Source organism: Melanerpes formicivorus, unplaced genomic scaffold (assembly GCF_026170545.1).
Source record: "Melanerpes formicivorus ecotype bairdi unplaced genomic scaffold, bMelFor1.0.p_v2 SCAF_84, whole genome shotgun sequence".
NCBI classification, from domain to species: Eukaryota; Metazoa; Chordata; class Aves; order Piciformes; family Picidae; genus Melanerpes; species Melanerpes formicivorus.
In genome coordinates, this window is record NW_027142436.1 from 1,283,481 (window position 1) to 1,300,678 (window position 17,198).

At 48.8% G+C, this 17,198-nt stretch overlaps 1 protein-coding gene across 2 annotated transcripts in view; it reads right to left on the reverse strand.

Moving 5' to 3' along the window:
• The window catches only part of PKDCC (protein kinase domain containing, cytoplasmic), an 84,251-nt gene extending 67,539 nt beyond the window's left edge, over positions 1–16,712 (reverse strand). Inside the window, exon 1 of one of the 2 annotated variants that reach the window (XM_068165148.1) lies at positions 15,710–16,712. In XM_068165148.1, coding sequence (XP_068021249.1) covers positions 15,710–16,360 — 651 coding nt within the window. In that variant the 5' untranslated portion in view covers positions 16,361–16,712. The remainder of the gene's footprint in view (positions 1–15,709) is intronic. The other variant, XM_068165147.1, reaches the window with a different exon arrangement.
• Between the last annotated feature and the right edge of the window lie 486 nt (positions 16,713–17,198).

Genomic DNA, 17,198 nt, shown 5'->3' on the forward strand with positions numbered 1-17,198 from the left:
AGTGAGTGTTTTACAGAGCTAGAAGCACAGTGACAAAAGAGGTCCCAAAGCACATAGAATCCCTTACAGCAGACCCAGAAGCCTCCCAGCACTTCCCTTCTCCCCACCTGAGGGTACACCCAAAACCCCCCAGGGCTCTTTCTTCCCCACCACCACTGTTAGGCTAATCTCAGCTGGCCAGATCTGAGATTGCCCTTCCCCCTTCTCCTCCTGGCATTAGGCCTAGCCACCCAAGAGGCCTTGAGATACTCCCCCACCATTACCAGATAGGGAACATCTCCCACAGGAGCAGAGAGGGAAGAAAGAGGAAGAGAGAGACTTTGCAGATGGATTTATAGGGAGCAGGATATTATGGGTATGAAATACACAGCTTCCTCTGTCCACCCACTGGGCTGCACACTCAGGGCACCAGAGGTGTACCTTGTGTGGCAGCCACAGGAGGCACCCAGCCAAAACTGCCACAGACCCATGGAGAGAGGAGCCCATGCTGGAGCAGGTTTGATGGCAAGAACTGCGACCCTGCCGGAGCAGGGTGTTCCTGAAAGCCTGTACCCCATGGAAGGAATCCACACTGCAGCAGTTCAACAGGAACTGTAGCCCATGGGAGAATTTAATGAAGAACTATGTCCTGTGGGAAAGACCCCACACAGGAGCAGAGGATGAGTGTGAGGAGTCCTCACCCTGAGGAGGAAGCAGTGGCAGAGACAACATGTGATGAACTGACTGTAATCCAGTTCCCAATCTCCCTGTGCCAGAGGGGTGGAGGCGGTACACAATGTGGGAGTAAAGCCTAAGAAGAAAGGGGTGAGGGGAAGGTGTTTTAAGGTTTTATTTCTTGTCCTACTGCAATTTGATTGGTAATAAATCCATTTGATTTTTCCCCAAGACAAGTCTGGTTTGCCCATGACAGTAATTGTTCAGCGACCCTGACCCACAAATCTTTCATTGCATCTTCGGTACCCTCGTCCAGGGGGAGGAGGGGAGCCATGAAGCAGCTTTGGTGAGCACCTGGCATCCAGACAGGGCCAATGCACCACAAATGTTTTAAGAAAAAAAAATATGTACTAATTTAAAATAGGCATGAATACAGCAAGAGTATTCTGTCCCAGCAAACAGCTTCACCTGTGCCAGAGCTGGCTAAATAAGACTCATCTTCTGCTCAAAAGACATTGCAAAAGAGATTTTAACGCCATTTCCCACAGGACTACTGTTTGTGCACTGAGTGGTAACATGCATTTCAACAACACAGAATCTTGACAAGCAACTGAAATGCCAAAGCCTCTCTCTTCCCAGCCAGAAATTGCTTCTTGCTGTACTTGATGGATTACTGTGCACGTTATCATTAAAGAAGGGCAAATACTCCAAGCTATTACCTGCAGCTAGCTTCTTCAACTTAAAAGCACTTAAATGGCAATTCCAGCTGTGTATTCCAGCAATCCCTTCTTGTATTTGCTTCTTAAGGCCACATGAATAATTAATTTTTACTTGCACAAATAATTGCATAAGAATATTTCAAGACTGGGGAGAAGAAATATCTTGCTTTATATGGAGTGGGACAAGGTCTGAGAGAGCTGGGGGACAGGCTTTTGCAAGCTCACTGCCAGGCCCTAGCAAAGAGGCAGTTAAATGAGTCTGATAAGGATCTGATTGTAACTTTCCAGCCAGAACCACATGCATGTGAAGTAAAATTAAATGTAATTTCTGCCCTCATCAAACAAACCACACAATAAAAGAGTCTGTGTGAAAATGCTGCATTAAAATACACCCTGCTGCTATTCCTCTGCTTCCTTGCCCGGAGTAACTTGACTTTTCAGACCTCTTTTAGTTTTAACTAGCTCAGGGAGGATGATGAGGGTCTCCTCTGAGCTGAGGGGACTCAGTCCTGCAGAAGAACCCAGGCTCATGAGGACCAGAGCAGGGACTGACCCCAATTCACCAACGGCGCAGACAGCCACACACAGAGTGCCATCGCTGGAGGGAGCAGAGTGAGGCAGATTCGAGTACCCAGCACATTCTTACGGCCTGCAACCCCCCAAAGGCAGAACAGCAAAGAGCAGGCTAAAGTCAGCAAATACCAGATTTGTTATGAACTGCTCTGCTAGCCCTGACTGTAGCTGTCTACATTTAAAGGAAAAAAGGGTGCCAAAAAATTTAAAAGAAGTAAACAATTTTTCTTTCTGGTGTAAAAATGGCACTGTGTTTCAAAACAGCTGCTTAAACACCCACAGGAACCTAAACACACACACACACACACACAAAGAGCCAGCAGAGGTTATTTTACAACGTGCCAAAAAGGCTTTGGCATCCATGCACAACAGAGAATTTGAGAGAGATGCCGATAGGAACATCTGAGATAGGAAAAGGGACCCCTCTCTTCACTGCCACAACCATGACAAAGGTTGCAGCAGCAATCATTTCTTAATTTAGAGCCCTTCAGACCAGACTTCTGTTTGTTCCTTACCATCTGAGACACCACTGTTGTACAGCTTATGGACAGGAGTTAAATCTCTGTGTGCTGCAAACTACCACAGAGGATCACATCAGCACAATTTTTGTTAAGCCTTCTGAACTAACAAGCAGTGAAACTGAACTAAAATATTGAATACAATACATATCTTTTCTAAAGAGACTGGCTGGGCTCTGTAGTTCTCACTAGGTACTTCACATCTATCACGCAGGGCAGACTAAGAAGGCAGGATGGTGCTCCATAGGTTTGAAACCCCTCACTTCTGAGTGTCAAAATTCAACATCTGTTTCCATATCATCTGCAGAGTTCAGCTCTTGCCTTCAGCACAGTAATACTATGCACTGGGGGGAAAGTCACAAGGAAAATGATTGAGCATTCCAGACTGAGGAACGACAGTATTCAAATAACTGATGGTTCACACTGCCACTGAACACAAAAACAAAACACAGCAGTCTGCATTAGACAGTCTCAATGTTTGTCAAAATCTGTCCAGGAATAGAAATACAGAAGATAAGCAACAGTTATACACTCATTTGGTTACAAAAACATAATACTTACATATCTGTACACACAAAAGAAGGAGAAATTAGTCTCATTATCTATTTATGTGCATATGAAATGAGTAACAGTATCTGCCTGGGTCTATTATCATAGTATCATAGTATCATTCAGGGTTGGAAGGGACCACAAGGATCATCTAGTTCCAAGCCCCCTGCCATGGGCAGGGACACCCCACACTACATCAGCCTGGACAGAGCCTCATCCAGCCTGGGCTTAAACACCTCCAGGGACAGGGCCTCGACCACCTCCCTGGACAACCCATTCCAGGGTTTCACCACTCTCAGGGTGAAGAACCTCCTCCTCACATCTAGCCTGAATCTCCCCACCTCCAGCTTCATTCCATTCCCCCTAGTCCTATCACTCCCTGAGATCCTGAGCAGTCCCTCCCCAGCCTTCCTGTAGGCCCCCTTCAGATACTGGAAGGCCACAATTAGGTCACCTCGGAGCCTTCTCTTCTGCAGACCGAATTTTGTCTCAGTCCATGATGTCAACAGTAGTAATAATGATCCAAATCTGTTCTCAGAGAGCAGAAACTTTGCTCATAAATCATTCTTTCATTTTAGTATCAAATCTGTACACTGGCAAAAGAATTCGCTTCCTGAGTATTCAATGTATATTTTGCTTTCTTAATATCCACTGTGAACACTTAAATTGCCTAACTCAGTTTTGATTTCATAATAAATTGCTCTTTATTCTTAAAAGAAGCTGAACTGAATTTTACAAGCTGAAAAACATAGTACTGAGCAAGTCAGTGTAGGTCTAAGTCAAAAAAAAATGTAATCTACCCTGAACTCTTTATTTCTTTTACTTAAGTGAAACCTCTCCAGATGCACTGTTATTACATAATTATATAGAAGTTCTACAAGCACAGAAGTCTGAGATATAGAGGACTTATTGGGCCACATTCATACTTTCCTAAATGAACTCCTGAAGCCAAATGCAGAAATGCACATGTAATTACATGGACATATTTGCATGTGCAATTACCGTGATTACAAACTGGGCAAGTCCCAACAGCCAGTTAAGCATCTAAAATGGTTACCATTCATCCCCTCCTGATGAACCAGCACCCAGATGTTACAAAATACAGAATATAGACAGATGTAAAATACTACAAGAAATTCTTAGGCCTTTTCAGATGACTTAAGACACAAGACCAAGTAAACCAGTGCAACCTAAAACACTTTTTCCTTCCTTGCGTTTTTTGCCCCATCCATTTTATTGCTCTGAAATGAGACAAAACCGTTTGTATTCCCAGACAGTGAAGTAAGAAAGAGATAGCTGGATGGATACAGCAACAAGAAAAATAACCACATGGGGAAACTGAATATAGCTGAAAGCAAAAGAAGAGCCAAAATACCTCCTCTATCTGAAATGCTATTAAGTTGGACATAATTCTCAGTATTGCAAAGCTACACTTCAGACATATTCAAGAGCGCTGCTTTTCATACACCTTTCCAGCATGGTTCCAATTAAATGAATGGGAAGAAATACAGCCCCACATCTTTTTGCTGTCTCAAGTCACTGCACTTAAATGCTGCCCCAATATATTTTTGTGTAGAGTGTAACAGCAGTCACAATATAAGGATGAGGCTCTGCCTGTTTAGAAAAGCATATGCTCGACATGAAATCTCATGTGCCATTAACTCCTTCTGAGTAGCCTCCTTTTCCAAATCTTTCCCTCACCCTTTAGATATTCTCAGTCACAAATGCTCAGCCCTGCATTAGCTTTTACACACTAAAAAAATCCCACTGGCTGCAACAGTTTTCAGGCATGCTGGGCATACGAGGTCAGCCCCTGCAAAAGCTAGATGGCTTTGTAAGAGCCCATGTCCCTACAGCCAGGCTGTTCAACTCCCTTTACAACTCCATTTTGCTACAAATTACAGGGACAGAGGTGCCCCTTTCAGAGAAGCTGGGGTGGGGGGAGGAAGGCAAAAGCAGAGGTCAGCCCCTACACAAAAGCTGACAAGCTAACTGAATAAAAACACAAAATAAAGGAGCTTATTAAGCTGTCAGCAGCAGAGTTAAGTCTGGGCAAACAACAAGCCCTCCTGCATTAGTGCACACACCCTTGATGGATTTTCAGAAGAAATAACTATCAAGCCAGAACCTCCATCAAGAGTTACATTTCTATACAGAGGTTGCTAAGTCAGGAAGGACAGAATCAGCTCCCTTCCCCAGCCTGGGCTCAGCCAGCCCTGCTCGGCCTGGCTTCCCGGCTGCAGCGGAATCGCCGCCGCAGCTACTGAAGGGCAAAACTCAGCTCTGCAGCTCATGCTATTCTCTGAAAACTGAAACAAATTGAAAATAGTTTTGGGTTTAGCCACTAAAGTTTGCAGTCTTTAGATCCTCTCTCCAAGCACAAAACCTGGAAATTTCCCCCTCCTTTGTATAAGGAACATCAGATTTCCATCACTCAAGGAATGGGAGCCTCAGAAACACAATTAACCAGCTGCATTGTGACAGACTCCACTGCATTACATCAGAAGCAATTTCTAGAACCCTAATTCTCTGCTCTTTTAGTTTGGACTTGCCCAAATTTACTATAGGAAAGCCCAGCTGCTGCCCACAGTAGAAAAGTGCAATTAAAAAGAAATATTCCTTTTCTTTTCCAAATCTCACTTTCATGAGAAGCAGCAGCAGTCAACACTTGCCAAGGCCTTCATTCTCAAACACACATGAACACAGGCTCACCTAACCAAAGATGCTCGTGTTCTGCAGCAACTCAGTGCTCAGGGAAAATAAAAAGATCCCACTGACACTGGTAGTAGCCCTCTGATGAGCCTTTTGTGTGAGCTACTGCATGCCAAAGTCAGAACAGCACACGTTAGAAGCTCTTGCAAACTTACTGCTGTCAACGTGAACACAGTATTCAGGAGCAGGGAGGTCATTGTGCCCCTCTACCCAGCACTGGTTAGGCCACACCTTGAGTCCTGTGTCCAGTTCTGGGCCCCTCAGTTTAGGAAAGATGTTGAGTTGCTGGAAGGTGTCCAGAGAAGGGCAACGAGGCTGGGGAGGGGTTTGGAGCACAGCCCTGTGAGGCGAGGCTGAGGGAGCTGGGGTTGCTTAGCCTGGAGAAGAGGAGACTCAGAGGAGACCTTCTTGCTCTCTGCAACTCCCTGAAGGGAGGTTGTAGACAGGTGGGGGTTGATCTCTTCTCCCAGGCAACCAGCACCAGAACAAGAGGACACAGTCTCAAGCTGTGCCAGGGGAGGTTTAGGCTGGAGGTGAGGAGGAAGTTATTCATAGAAAGAGATATTGGCCATTGGAATGTGCTGCTCAGGGAGGTGGTGGAGTCACCATCACCGGAGGTGTTTAGGAAGAGACTGGCAAGGGGCACTTGGTGCCAAGGTTTAGTTGATTAGGTGGTGCTGGGTAATAGGTTGGACTTGATGATCTCAAAAGTCTTTTCCAACCTGGCTTATTCTATTCTATTCTATTCTTTTTATGCAACCAATCCTTGGATTCACCTTTCATTCCTGGAACACTGGGACAGTTTCTGCAAGAGCAGAACTGCCACAACTCTCTGATGCAGCTATGATTTACCAATACATGATTTGAGATGCTTATGTCACTTTGAGATCTATTTATCTCAGGTTTTAAATGTCTGCCTTCCTTGCTGATGGTATATGCATATCCAAATACACACATATATACACACATGCACATTTGCATACACTTGTGTATATATTCCATGTGTATGTGTGTTTCTGTGTGTAATACATATTTGCATCTATGTTTTAATACATTTGATATTCATTTAAATACATATTTAACCATTTTAAAATACTGACATACCTACTCAGCCCCAAGGCATCTACAAAACTGTAACATGCATGTCCCTGGAAAAAATGATGAGTTTCCTGAAAGGCCTAAACCTTTCAGGAAAGATCACTGCAACAGCAACCTTTCTGCTACAGGATATACAGGGACAGAGCACAAGAAGTGCACTGATTTTCCTCATTGCAAGCTATCGACCAAGCCCTGCCAAGGGCTGAGCTTCACTGGGAAAAGACTTTCACACAGAGCACTCCCAGCACCATGCAGAAGCTTTTAAGAATGGGACCAAAACTGTGTGCTGACAGCTGTGCAGCAGGATTTCCTCCACTGCTGGATGCTGGAACTGAGAGCAAGCAGCGGGCAATTCAAAAAACCAAACTCCAGTTTCACAGACCTGCCTGGGCTTTTATCTGGAACTGTATCATGACAAGCAGCACTGAACTCCAGAAGAGCTAGAATGTACAAAAATCTCACAGCTGGCCCTGTTACCAAACCCAGAAGTTCATTAACAGAAAATGGGAATGCATTATTTAAAGCCTCACATATGGATACGAATCTAACCAGATCTGGTGGTATAGTCACAGGGGTCCCCCAGTTACCTCCACGTGTTTTATATGTCCCTGTGTGCATACACAGCAAAATATACCTGCTGTTCTGCCACATATTATGATGACTTAATAACATTACCTCCCTTTTACTCTCCTTGCTTTCCTTACACATTTATAGTGTTTTGAATTTGCACTGCACAAGGCCCAACCTTGCAACTATTTAGTCACACCGGCAGCTTGCTTTTGCAAAGCCTTCCAGTAGAAGGCAAATAGATCAACCAGGATTTCAATGGAAACAAGCCGGTATCACCGGGGATGCAGTTCATTATCTTGTAAATAGCCAGACCAGAAGCTCCCCTGACCTCCATCCACAGCCACCGCATTCAATTCCACTGCACAGCAAGTTTAACCCTTCACCATAATGTGGATTTGCACCACAAAACAAACAAATAGGCTCTGTGCCTTGCATGCTCAGAAAAGCTTAATGCCTATTAGATTCCTCTGTGTAATTCTCCTTTCTTAGGTATCTGAGTCCTATCACTCTGTACTTTACCACAGAAAGCTTGAAAATGTGGTTGGAGTCTATCCATAGCTACATAGTCAAAGATGGAAGAAGGGGGAAAACCCCAACAACAAGAAACCAAACCAAACAACTCTTTCCAAATTACATTTGGCATAAAACAATACAAAATGCCCATGTTTGTGGTGTCTACTACCTACACCAGCAATCCTCCTAAGTGTGATGGAAAATAACAACTCCTTTAAAATCAGTCTAGAGCCAATATTAACGTCAGCATAATGCCTGTGGGCACTAGTTCTTGTCACAGCCGTCACAGAAATGAGAAATTGCAATGAGAGTGACGTGCCACAAGGCATCCACATCAACCACTGGATGACTGTGTTGGTGCAAACATCCCCAAAAAAAATCTTAAGACAAAAAACCAGCTTGCATATCTGGTACAGACATGTCATACACCACGGCTGCAACACTTCCAAGCGAGGCCTCACAACACAACAGCATTGTCTTTGTTCATGCAGTGAGCAGAGGGTCAGAGAAACAGAGCTCTGCCAGCCTTGGTGTGCCCTTCGAGAGAAGGCCAACAAAGCTGGGAAGGGGTCTGGAGCACAGCCCTGTGAGGAGAGGCTGAGGGAGCTGGGGTTGCTTAGCCTGGAGAAGAGGAGGCTCAGGGGGTGACCTCACTGCTCTCTACAACTACCTGAAGGGAGGCTGTAGCCAGGTGGGGGTTGGTCTCTTCTCCCAGGCAACCACCACCAGAACATGAGGACACAGTCTCAAGCTGTGCCAGGAGAGGTTTAGGCTGGATGTTAGGAAGTTGTTCTTCCCAGAAAGAGAGATTGGCCATTGGAATGTGCTGCCCAGGGAGGTGGTGGAGTCACCATCACTGGAGGTGTTTAGGAAGAGACTGGATGAGGCATTTGGTGCCATGGTTTAATAGATTAGATGGTGTTGGGTGATAGGTTGGACTTGATGATCTCAAAGGTCTTTTCTAACCTGGTTAATTCTATTCTATTCCATTCCAGGGGTCACCTCCTGCCTCGCTGGCCAAACATAGCAGGCTGGCACCAAAAGACACGGCATGTACAAAAGGGTCACCATGATCTGCTGCAAAGATGGGATGGAATAGGGCAGGATATGATCATTTCAGTTGGAGAGGACCTACAATAGTCATCTAGTCCAACTTCCCAACCACTTCAGGGCTGACCAAAAGTTAAAGCATGTTATTAAGAGCATTGGCCAAATTCCTCTTAAACACTGACAGGATTGGGGCACTGACCACCTCTCTAGGAAGCCTGTTCCAGTGTATGACTACCCTCTCGCTAGGGAAATGCTTCCTAATGTTATATCTGAACCTCCTCTGGCACAGGTTTGAACCAATCCCACACATCCTATCACTAGACACCTGAGACAAGAGGTTGACCAAGCTACCTCACATTTGGGACAGTGGCAAATTGAAAGAGAAGTTCTAAAAACTTTCCCTTGTAATTCTGGCCTGGTCATAAGAAATTTCTAGGCCAGGATCTTGATGGGTTGAAGAGGCCTTGTTCCCTCATTGCCACTCCTATCAAAAGAGGCAAGCAGAGAGCATGCCATGGTGACCAACGATCTCCTCAAGCTGCTGCAGAGAAGGAACGCTCCTAGGATTCCCTGAAGAAACCGGACAAGGTTGCAAGTCATCAGCTCCCATAAAGGAGGCAGAAATTCAAACCAGAGTCTTCTGGAATGATTTACATGGCACATAAAACTGAGAAGCAATCATAGAAATCATTCAACAAATGATTGGGATTAGTTTTATGAATGCTGCTTGCAAAAGGAGGGATGATGTAGCCCTTTTAACATCTGTGATGGCACGTGCCTTACGGAAACCTCTTCCTGCCATCAGCTTTGCAAGCTGAACAACCTTTGCCATTCCAAGCATTTCAAGGGGGGGAAAAAACGTTATTTGGCAACTTCATCATCAAGACATACAGCTTGCCTTCCAGTGACACAAACGGTTAGAGATGGTTTGCAATTGTATCAGCTTTGTGCTTCCAGCAGCTCTGGAGTTCTTGTTAACAGATCCTTTCTTCACTCTTAAAAGTGCAGGATAACATCTGGGCCTTTTGGGAAGCAGTCTTGCAATAAAGAAGCACTTTGTGTAATTCTTCTTTCCTCGCCAAACCGCATCTGACTGCTCTCTACCCTTCTCCACTCCACTGCGAGCTCAGCAGCAGCAGCAGGCTGTCTCCATCAAGTCATCAAGTAGGTGGCATTGCCTGCTTTTTTCTGTCCACCCACATAAACGGCCAGTGCCGACACCCGACATCGACCATCACTTAACAGTTTCAAAGGATGCCCAAGAGACTCAGATGTCTCATTTCCTGCAAGGTGCACCTATGGCAATATCAAGCAGTGGAGTGACTGGAACAAAGAAGCAGTTCCATCACTGTTTGCCAGGCAGCAGTGGTGGCAACTTTTACAGAAGAGGTGGCCAGCAAGCACTGTGAACCTCTCCTGACACCTCAACAGGATTGGCCAGGCCCATCTTTAAGTTTCTCTGATCCCGACACCAGTTTAACAGATGGTGTCAGTCTGGTCTTGCACTGAGTGTGGTGACCTCATTCATATTTAGACAACGTGTCCCAAAAGCAGCTCAAAGAAACTACTTAAGAAAATTCCCAGACTAAAAGGACCCTCCAACTTGTAGTGAACCCCCATCGATAACTGCATGTGGACCACATGGTCAGACCTCAGCTAGCCCCAATCCTAGAAAGTTAATTCTCATTAGGGTCTTGGTTTTGGAAGGTTTGCTTCAAGACCTGCGAGCTTCTGCTGTACCACACAAAATTCAGCATGACAAACTCTCCATGCAGTCATCCACCAGCTGGTGTCACAATCAGCAGTTCCCAAAGTTGTTATGGCCAAACTTCAGCCAACTGCAGATCAAGGCTTCTTGCTGGGAATCCTGCAGCATTGCCACCACAAAGGGGATTCAGTGGCCACCCACTGGCAACAGAGAAGAGGTCCCTGAGTAGCCGTTTCCACCAAGGCTTAACAACAGTCGATTCATGCAAGAAGGACCAGATCTTCAAGAGTCCACACACTCCCTATGAAAATGTGTTTGCACTGGAAATTAATGGCAAATTGATTTTCTCCAGACTGGGAAAGACTGTCTGCTTCCACCTGGAATAACCAAAGTGTAGAGAGAGCTTTATCATTTTAATTCTCACATTAAAATTGAAATTGTCCTATCCTGCGGGCTATGCATATGTAAAGGAAAACCATCAGGGTGAAAAGTCTGCCAATTAGCACATGCAAAGAGAAGAAAATCCTAGGTTAAAAAAGGTGGTTTAAAGATACGATGATCGGCTAGCACATCTTAAGCCTACCCAATTTGTCAACAACAAGTGATGTATTATTTTCAGCACTATTTTAATCAATTAATTTTCCAAGTGACGAATATTCTCCCTGTCAATCACGACCATTTAAAACAATCGGTTACAAAGACACCAAGAGCTAACTGAACCAATTCACATAGAAACTGCTTCGGCATCGTCACTTGGATGGTGACTTTTTCAGTGTGGATGTGAGCTCGGTATTTCATCTGCAATGCTTTAATTTTACCTTAAAGCTCAATAAGCCAAACGAAACGGCTGCGGCTGGGCAGTCAGCGAACCACCGGTTGTTAGCAGCTGGTGTCTTCCATTGGCTTCAGGGGGGAAAAAAACCCCACACCACCTCTTCCCTGCTTTTGTGTTTTCTAAGGCGGCAGTAGCTCTTTAAATGAATCATTGTGAACTCACACTAGAAGTGCTGATAAATAGCTGTCACAGAAACAAGCTTGCACTCTGCCAAACGCCTGTAGTTTCAAACCTTCCCTCCCCTCTCTTCAGCTTCAGCAAAAGAATTCCTCCAAAGAACCGCTTATGCCCATGAATGGCAACACCCTTAATTCTGATACTCCAGGGCTATAATTACATTATTACAGTAAATCAAACATTGCCTTTGTGCCTTTACAATCGTGCTCATTGTTCGAAATTAACTGCAAATGGTTTGATTTTCTTTTCTTCCTCAGACACGGGCAGGGAGGAATTAAAGCATACTAAATCATCTTTCCCACTAAAACGCGGGGAAAGCCAGGAATCAGACAGCAGCATTTGAACTTTGCAAGAAAAGAAACCACAGCACGGAGGGAAAGGAAGAGCTCAGGCACCGTTCGTTTGACACAGTGCGACTGCAGAGCAATTAGCGGGCCGCTACATCCTCTGTTACAATAAATCAGTGACCCAGTTCCCCCTCCTCCCCGGTGTACTTCATTATAAAATCGACTTTAATGAACTACCTCTCTTTCCCACTCCAAAGCAAATATATTTTCACTACGGGCTGCACCTGCAGCTCCCATGCCAGGGAACCCCAGGCAGCCCTAGGCTGTGAGGGCAAGGGGGGCAACAGGCCAGTACTGGCACTGCAGCCATCCTACAGGCAGTTTTAGTGACGGGCAGAGCACGGGAATAAAAATAGGAAGGCAAGATGCCTTCATCTCAGCGCTGGCTAATGCAGAACCACTCTCCCTCTTGCTGGGTTTCCATGTTTCTTTTGATAGACTTGATTTGCCCCGTCTGCTGGAGCTGACAGGTCTGTCTCCTTCCCCAGGCAGAAGGCACGGTGGGTACGTCAACGTGTTGTCTGAAGGCAGTGGTACTTTCTGGAAGAGCCCTTCTCCCCCCTACCATCTATTGTACAATCAAGTCTTTTAAAAGGATGGCTTAAAAAAAAAAGAAAGCTGCTTTTGACAAGAGACAGGCCAGAAATGGGAACTGCTGAGACAGTAAAGAACAAGTCTGTTATCTTACAAACTACACTTCAGGCTGTCAGCTGCCAGAGATTTACAGGAAAACCCCCTTTCCTAGGACAGAGCCTACACAAAACTTCGTTTCCAGCGAAAGAAACTCATGAAGGCATTCACCCTGAATAGCCCCTGACCGCGACGGCAAGCATCCCGCCCTCCCCAGCCGGGGTGCTGGCCAGGCAGCGCTCACAGGTGACACCAGAAGGAAAAGCATCGCTTTCCTCCGCGCTCAAAACCGTCCGGGACCTCCTCTTCCTGCACTGAGCAGGGGGGTGACTGCTGCAGGCTGTACACCAGCCTTGCCCTCCCTCACGAGGGCAGGGTGGCAGGAGGGTGGTCATGTCCTTCGAGCTATTTATAGCAGCCGGCTCGTATTTGGGTATGTCGGCAGCCGCTGGGAGGGGGCAATGAGCCAAAAAGAGGTAAGGAACAACGGCAGAAATGTTCCGAGCCTTTGCTGGCCCAGTAAATGTTGTGTCGTGCCTTTGGCAACTGCAGGGAGTACAGGTCCTACTGCTCCTATAAAAGCTGAAGCGCCTGTCAAAAGCCAGAAAAGTGGAGGAGATTGGTTTGAAACTGAGGTTCTCTGCCTCGGCAGCAAATCCTGGACAGTGTGATTCCTAAGTCCTGGGCCAGCTTCCACTGAAAACAAGATAAGAATTAGTCTTGGGGCAAGTAGATTCTGTCCCGTTTGATATTTTAACAGAGGCATAATCAATGAATTTCACCTTGCTCGGCGGTGCGTATTTTCTGCACTGGTTTACCATTCCAGCCCACTGCAGGCTTGCTCCTTGCCCGTGGAGCTGCTCTGTGTCCAGAAAAAGCCTGTCAGGTCAACTTTTATAGTCTCCTTTCAAAGTAAGGTCTTGTCAAATGTTTAGCCCTCACTCCTACTGCACCAACCTCACCTCACAAGTCTCTAGAATTAAACATTTTGAACCCAAAGTCGGGTGATGTTCATGGGCTCAGGGCTTTTCAGATCTCAGCCAGACAGCACTGGCAGGGTCTGGTGGAGCCAGAGGGCAGACAAAAGAAAACACGATGACAAAATCAGAACAAAACTGAAAACATATTTCTGATTTAAATGTGATCTATTTTTAAATTGGGTGGCATGGTAATATATAGCCCTAATTAACACGTAGGCTTTTTGCCCATGACAGCATTTTCCCAACACAGGGCTGGGCCTGTTTCTCCTCCCAGCACTTGTGGAAGTACCAACTCACGCTCCAGCTGCTTCAGCCCCAGCCTTCCTCACCAAGGAACATGCCACATCTCACCTTTGCTTCCCACTTCATAATGCACCTGACATCCCAAAATGGAGGGGTGAACTACAGTGGCTCCTCCAAGCCGTGCTGCAGAGGGAACAGTAATGCAGGCAGTCTTGACAGTGCTGCCCACCCACTGCCTGGCCTCCCCGCTACCCGCACACGTGGAAACACCCGACAGCCGCTCCAGACGCTTCCCAGACAAAGCAGCCCCCTTCCATTGTGTGAGGAAGATGAGCTATTTACAAATTAACCTTCCAGAGCAGAAAACCGCACACGAGTAACACGGGTAAGTGCCCACCGAAATAACCTGCACCTTTAAAAACACATGCTTCAAGCTCACTCGGGCCAACTCGCTTCCACTGAGCACGAAAAAAATCCCCTTCGCGTTTACAGCTGTAGGGTGTATCTCCTGCTGTCAGCTCAGTCTGTAACAATGCCGGCACCCAAGCACGGGTTTCCCAAAATGAATTCATCACAGCAACAAGGAGAGAAGCAACTAACATCCTCACTAGGAGCACAATTGTTTGCAGTTTGCTAGACACTTCTCTCCTTATAGGTAGTCGTGACACAGTCGTGACGGAGGAAACAACATGGGGAATGGAAGGAAAGGAGGGAGGAAGGAAGGTTAATAACTATTTTCTCTTGGATAAATCATGAGTACCCTTTCTTTGAACAGTATATGAAACTCGAGAGCTTTGATCGTTGGGATCTTAAGTTCTCGTGGGGGAGCTGGTACTCCTGCTGCTGCTGAAGAAGAAACACAAAACTCCTTTACTCGATTCAGTTCAAAAAGCACCTACTGTGAGACCGTCTGGTCTAACGTTCATTTTTTATTCTACTGCAACGCTCATGCTATGCGAAACCCAACAGGAATTTCCATACCAGCATTTACATCCAAATGGACCCGTTGAGATTCATGCTGATGTGTAACAGCCCTACTATGCAGCCCTTTTGGCAAGTGCGGCAGTGCCGGCGCACTGACTCACACTCGGGCCGTCCCAGTGGGTTACTCCGTGGGCTGGTGCCCGTGCCAGGGCTTCGTGTATCCCGCACGGCGCCGGCTCAGAGCCTGCGGCAGCCGACAGCCGCCGCAGACGCTGCCAGGGCTGCCCCCTGCGCCTCCTTCTCTCCAGGGGTGCACACGCATCAAGCGGCTCCTGCAGTCAAGACTCCCACATCTGGGGAGTGCTTTTCAATCTCCCGAGTCCTTCCTAAGCCCTCGCCCTCTCCCTCACCTCAGTATTAATTTTGTTTCCGAGGATGAGCGATCAGAAAGCAAGCCGCGGGGCCGGCGGTGGCGGGAAGTTGCCAGTGTGGTGAACCTTACACCAGTCGGAAAGGGCAACGAGCTGCATCACGCACCTTTTTCCCCGGCCAGGGTCCCCGGGCCCTGCGGGTGCGAAGCTCTGGCCGGCGGGAAGACGAACACCGCTCCAGTGCAGAGCTGCCGGCGGAAAGCCAGCGACGCGCCTAGGGACCCGTGATGGGAAGGGAGAAGTGCCCGCAAACACCCCTGTGTCAGCACCACCGCTCCCCTCCTCCCCCGCGCCTCTCGACGGGGCTGCTTCTCCCCACGGAGTGTGTTCGGGGGAAAACTCTCGGGGGCCCCACTCAAGCTTTGCCCGGCGGCGGCAGCACCAACAACTTATCCGCGGCGGAGCCAAGCGCAAGGCAATAGTCGCAACCCACCCGCCTCGGCGGGGCTCCGCGGACGCCCGCGCAGGAGCCGCGTACCTGCAGGACGTTGGCATGGCGCAGCCGCTGCAGCAGAATCATCTCCTTGACGATCTTGTAGGCGGCCAGGCGGTAGCAATCCCCCAGGGAGGAGAACTGCCGCACGCAGTGGGCGATGTCGTGCCCGCCGAAATCCACCGCCTTCAGAGCCACGGCCAGCGTGCGGTTGAGGACCGCCTTGTAGACAGCCTTAGTGTACCCCGAGCCCAAGTACTGCACGCCGCTGACATTGCGGATGTCGCGGCAGCCCAGCAACGGCGGCTCCAGGGAGAGCTCGGCCGAGGCGCCGGCTCGAGGCCCCGCCGCCGCTCGGCCCCGCGGCCCCGGCTGCTCCGCCGAGGTGCGCGGCGGCGCCAGGTCCATCAGGCGCCGCTCCCGCGGCCGTAGGGGCCGCCGCCCCGCCGCCGCCGCCGCCCGGTGCTGCCGGTAGTGCAGCACCTCCTCGTAGCGCTCGCGGATCTGCTGCGCCAAGGCAGCCCGACCACCGCCTTCCTCCTCCGGCAGGTCGAGGAGGGAGCCGGGCGGGGAGGGGGGAGCCACATCGCGGGGCGGCGGGTGCTCGGAGCCGGGGATGAAGAGGACGTTCAGCAGGGTGCCCAGAAGGAAGGCGAGGCAGCAGCCGGCCGCTACTGCCGTCTTCCTGCGCCTCATCGCCACTTCACTGGCGGCTTGTCCAGCCTTTCGGGTTTCTCTCCTCTCGCCCCTTCCCCGGGAACCAGCTCCGAGGCTTTTTTGGTGGATTTTTTTTTTCTTTCCCTCCCTTTTTTTTCCTCCAGGCTGTACCGACTGTAGAGCGGACCAGGGCACTCACCCGGAGCTCAGCCGTTTACGTTGCGCCCGCATGACACTTGCCTCCCTGCTTTTAAGCCTCTGAAGCACTTATTATTAGCAGGACGCGGAGGAAGGCGGGGGGTGGGGGGAGGTAGGGGGATCCCCAGCTCGCTACCCCCGCCGACGCTCACTGATTGACAGCCCGGCCCTTCCCGCGGGCCGGCCGAGCAGCAGGGGGGCCTGGGAAACGTAGTCCCCTGCCAAAGCCCCGCCGGCGAGCCCGGGAGCCGGGACTACATCTCCCAGGCTCGGCCGAGGCCTCCGGCGGGGAAGGCGTGGGGTGGAGCGGAGCTGGACGGGGCGGAGCGGGCGGACCCCACCCGGCCGGCGCCGCTGTCCCGGCGGCTGCCGGGCGGGAGGGAATTGGGGTGCTGCTGGGCGACGCGGCGGCATGGCTGTGATGTGTCCCAACGCATGCCTCACCGGTAGCGGTTTGTGCGGGATGCCCTCGTCCTCAGCAGCTGATAGGGGATCTGGGGGGTTGCTCACGCACCCACGTCCCCACCGGGCCACACAAAGGAGGGGCTTCCGATGCCTTTTCCCTGCCGCTTTTCTCGCCTCCAAAATAAAACCCAACGAGAGGACTGCAGCCAAGAGTGAGCCGGGAGAAAAGCTGCCGGACCTCGGCCGCGGCCCCTCCAGCACGAGGCGGGCGCGG